At 59.6% G+C, this 3,974-nt stretch overlaps 1 protein-coding gene across 1 annotated transcript in view; it reads left to right on the forward strand.

Moving 5' to 3' along the window:
• The first annotated feature begins 2,348 nt into the window (after positions 1–2,348).
• The window catches only part of RABL6 (RAB, member RAS oncogene family-like 6), a 15,938-nt gene continuing 14,312 nt past the window's right edge, over positions 2,349–3,974 (forward strand). The window contains exons 1-3 of the mRNA XM_014529668.1: positions 2,349–2,398; positions 2,513–2,580; positions 2,971–3,207. Coding sequence (XP_014385154.1) covers positions 2,349–2,398; positions 2,513–2,580; positions 2,971–3,207 — 355 coding nt within the window. The remainder of the gene's footprint in view (positions 2,399–2,512; positions 2,581–2,970; positions 3,208–3,974) is intronic.

Below are 3,974 nucleotides of genomic sequence, written 5' to 3' on the forward strand. Positions count from 1 at the left end.
TCCGTGGGCCGACGCCGCGGGGGGCGGGGGGCGCTGGAGGTGTGAGCCGCGGGTTTTCCTTTGTTGACTTCGCGTTTGACGACGGGATATCAGCGACGCCACACGCCCCCCCCCCGTTTTAAAGAAGCGTTTGTGGGGTGCGTTAGGAGCTCCGGGAGGCACGGGCTCCCCCCCTGCGGGAGGCCCTCCGTCCGCCATCAATTATGCAGACGGTGCGGCCGTGACCTCCTTGGAGTTTCCGTCCGCGACGAGGGGAGGGCTGGCCGCTCCGCTTTCAGGTCGGGAGCCGCAGGGTTAGGGGGGCCTCGCTCCTCTGGGGGCGCTGTCCTCTGGTGACATTTGGGGATAAGGTGTGCGAGTGAGGACCTGGAAAGCCCCTGTGCGGGTGGAAAAGGGAGGCGGTGCCCTGGCCGCCGCGGCTCCGCCGGTTGGAGGTGGTCCCTGCACGAAGGGTCTCGGGTTCGAGTCCTGGTCCAGGACACCGACCGGGTTGTGGGTAACCCTGGTGGCAGCTGATGGGTGTTCCTCTCTCTCTCTCTCTCTCTCTCTCTCATCAATGGAAACCGTGTCCACGGGGAGGATTAAAAGAGAGAGAGGGGTTGCGGTTGATGTATTTCCACTCACAACTTTGTGTGTATTTCTCTCACGTTCAGAGAAGAGAATAAGTCCGAATACTTATTTCACTGACGTTTAAGTCTGCACTTGGGCCCGGATTTAATTTCGTTGCTCACGGTTTTGTGTTAAACGTCACTCCATCTGGCAGGTGACCTGGCCGCCCCGTAGCCCGCGTGCAGCTGCCCTCGCTGTCCTGACCTGCCCGGCTCCTCCCGGGCTTTCCTGCTCGCGTGCGTTTGCTCAGCAAATATTGATTGTGCATCAGGGCCTTCCAGGGGGTGGAGGACGCGCCGTGGGCACGGGGAGTGAGTGACGTGGGGCCTGTCTGAGAGGTTGAAGCCACGGGAACCGAGGACGCCGTGAGGGTGGGGACGGGGTTAGAGGTCAGAGCTGGCTGCTGGGCAGAGGGTGGGGAGGGTGTGACGCGGAAGGTCCGGGTGTTCTGGGCCTAGGCTCAGGCCAGGGCGCTGTGCAGAGGCGAGGGGGGGAGGAGCACGGGGGACCCTCCTCCAGCCGCCCTCGGGGCCCCGAGTGAGCTTCCAGGGCTGGGAGCGGAGCGGAGTCCACGCTGCCCACCGGCACCGGGAGCTGGTTTCCATCCTCAGCCGCAGGGAAGGGCGTGGGAGCTTTTAACCCACGTCCCCAGAACGAGTGCTGGTGCGTCCGCGGTAGCCCATGTGCCCCCCCACCCCCCTCTCTCTCATGAAAGAACACGGTCCCTGTTCTCTCGGGAGACGTGTGGGGCTGTGAGTGGGCGGAAGAGACCCTGGGGCGGCAGTGGAGGGGAAGGTGGGGGCCCCGGCTGCACAGCGGCTGGTTCGTGCTGCCCGGGGAGGGGCTGCTCTTAGCTCTTCTGGGCGAGTCTTCAAGGTCCTCCAGGCCAATCACTCAGCTCATTTGAGCCAATGTCTAAGGTTCTGAGATTGATTTTTTTTTTTTTAACTTAAAACTAGAGGCTAGGCCAGGGGTGGGCAAACTTTTTGACTCGAGGGCCACAATGGGTTCTTAAACTGGACCGGAGGGCCGGAACAAAAGCATGGATGGAGTGTTTGTGTGAACTAATATAAATTCAAAGTAAACATCATTACATAAAAGGGTACGGTCTCTTTTTTTTTTTTAGTTTTATTCATTTCAAACGGGCCGGATCTGGCCCGCGGGCCGTAGTTTGCCCACGGCTGGGCTAGGCCCTAGCTCGTTTGGCTCAATGGATAAAGCGTCAGCGTGTGGACTGAAGGGTCCTGGGTTCGATTCCCGGTCAGGGCACATGCCCGGGTTGCGGGCTGGATCCCCAGTGTGCGGGCGCAGAAGGCAGCCGATCAATGGTTCTCTCTCATCATTGTGTTTCTATCTCTCTCCCTCTTCCTTCCTCTCTGAAATCAATAAAAATATATAAAATAAAATAAAATCCCAGGAGTCAACACATTACGGAGGAGCAGGTCAGAATCAAGGCATTCGGAAGTCCTTGTGTTTTTAAAGAGGAAGACAAATTTATTAACTTTAGACTTTATTACAGCAAATGTAAATGTTAAAAACTTAAGAGATACCAATCAAAGAATAGAAACATGTTGCAAATCTTCCAAATACCAGGCAAGAGGAGGAATAAACCCTGCACAGGTAGTTAGTCAGCAGGTGGGGGGGGGGAGCCCCAACAGCTCCACTCCCACCTTGTCCTGGTCCTCGTCCGCCCCACTGGCTCCGCGAGGCACTCCTGACTGCCCTCCTCGGGCGGGCGGATGGACGGGCGGACGGGCGTCTTCCGGAACCAGCCAGCTCCAGGCACCTGGTGCTGAGCCCTGCCTTCTCTGGAGGCAGCAGGAAGTCCACACTCCTGCCTAGAGGGCGGGCTCTGGCCCCTGCACAGCCCCCGCCCTGGCCCCTTCCCCCGCTTGTCCCACAGGCACGGGGCAGGCTCTCCCGACCCTGCTCTGTCCTCCCGCGTCCACGTCTGGCACAAGGCCACTCCTGGCACGTAGGCCACCCCATAAACACTTGTCGAGGGGGCAAGATAGAACGCGGGCTTTGTGCCGTAACCCCGCGTGTCTTCAGAGCCCCGGCGCTCTGCAGAACCATGCACTAAAAATACAGAGCGGAGGGAAGTAGGTTAAGAGCAAACCACCAGCATCTAGGAAGCCGCCTCCCGACTCCAGCACCCAGCCTTGACCCTGACCGTCCTCGGAGTGGAGACGCTGTCCTGTGAGTGCGAAGGCTGAGCAGACGCCACTGTCAGCCCAGGAGGGAATGCCTCTGGGCTCTGCTGTGGAGCAGGGAGGGCGAGCAGAGGCCTAATAGGGCCCTGATGGCCCCGCCAGCCCACCCTGCCGCTCCGCTCCCCCTGCTCGCCGGCCACTCCGGCAGGGTCTGCGCAGAGGAAAGCATGTGCACACAGACTCTGGGCGAAGGGAAAGTTCGCTTTGGTTTGGTTTGTTTGCCTGATCTGCCCTCTCTCCCTCCCGCCAGTGAAGATAGTGATCCGAGGCGACAGGAACACGGGCAAGACCGCGCTGTGGCACCGGCTGCAGGGCAAGAAGTTCGTGGAGGAGTACATCCCCACCCAGGAGATCCAGGTCACCAGCATCCACTGGAGCTACAAAAGTGAGTGCTGGGGAGTGGGGGGCAGGGGGGTTTCATTCCATTGTCCTTCTTGGCCTTGGTTCCCTGGAGACAGCATTCTCAGTGTGGCGTCGTCATGGAAACTGTACATGTGTGGGAGCGCCCTGACCTCACAGGGGCTCTCGTGACTCTCATCAAAGTCACTTCAAAAAATGAAAGATAAATTTAAAAAAAGAAAAGGAAAAAAAAAAAGAGCAAAAGAAGCAAAGTAAATAAGTAAATAAATAAATAAAAAGTCACCTCTGGGACGCCCTAAGTCCCCTCCCAGAGGAGCAGACGGGCAGCAGGGGCTCCATTCTTGAGCCTGGAGACCTCGGAAAGGCAAACGCTCTGGCCTCACCTGGGACACGGCCCACCCTGGGAGCCAGGCCCTGTGCGGCTCCTCTGCTGCGGCCTTTGCTCCATCCGCTGAGGGCCCTTGGTCATAGCCGGTCTCTACGTGGGGTTTGCAGTCCCTGTCCCCTAAGGACTTGATGGGCACCTGGCGGCCTCCGGGCCTGGCTGGAGCCGCCAGCAGCTTCCGGGGAGGCGGAGGAGCTGCTGGGTGTGGGGATTCGAGAGGTGGTGAAACGTTGCTTTTCGCTGAGAACACACGGGTCACAGCAGGACACAGGCTCCGCAGGGTCCTGAGTCCCCTTCGTGAGGCCAGGCTGGTCCTGGGACCTCTGCCGGGCGGTGTGGCCCCTGCTCACCAACCAGGGCACCTGCAGCCTCCGGGCAGCTCAGGGAGCCTCACTCACCTCCCCCCG

This window comes from Myotis brandtii, unplaced genomic scaffold (assembly GCF_000412655.1).
Source record: "Myotis brandtii unplaced genomic scaffold, ASM41265v1 scaffold691, whole genome shotgun sequence".
NCBI classification, from domain to species: domain Eukaryota; kingdom Metazoa; phylum Chordata; class Mammalia; order Chiroptera; family Vespertilionidae; genus Myotis; species Myotis brandtii.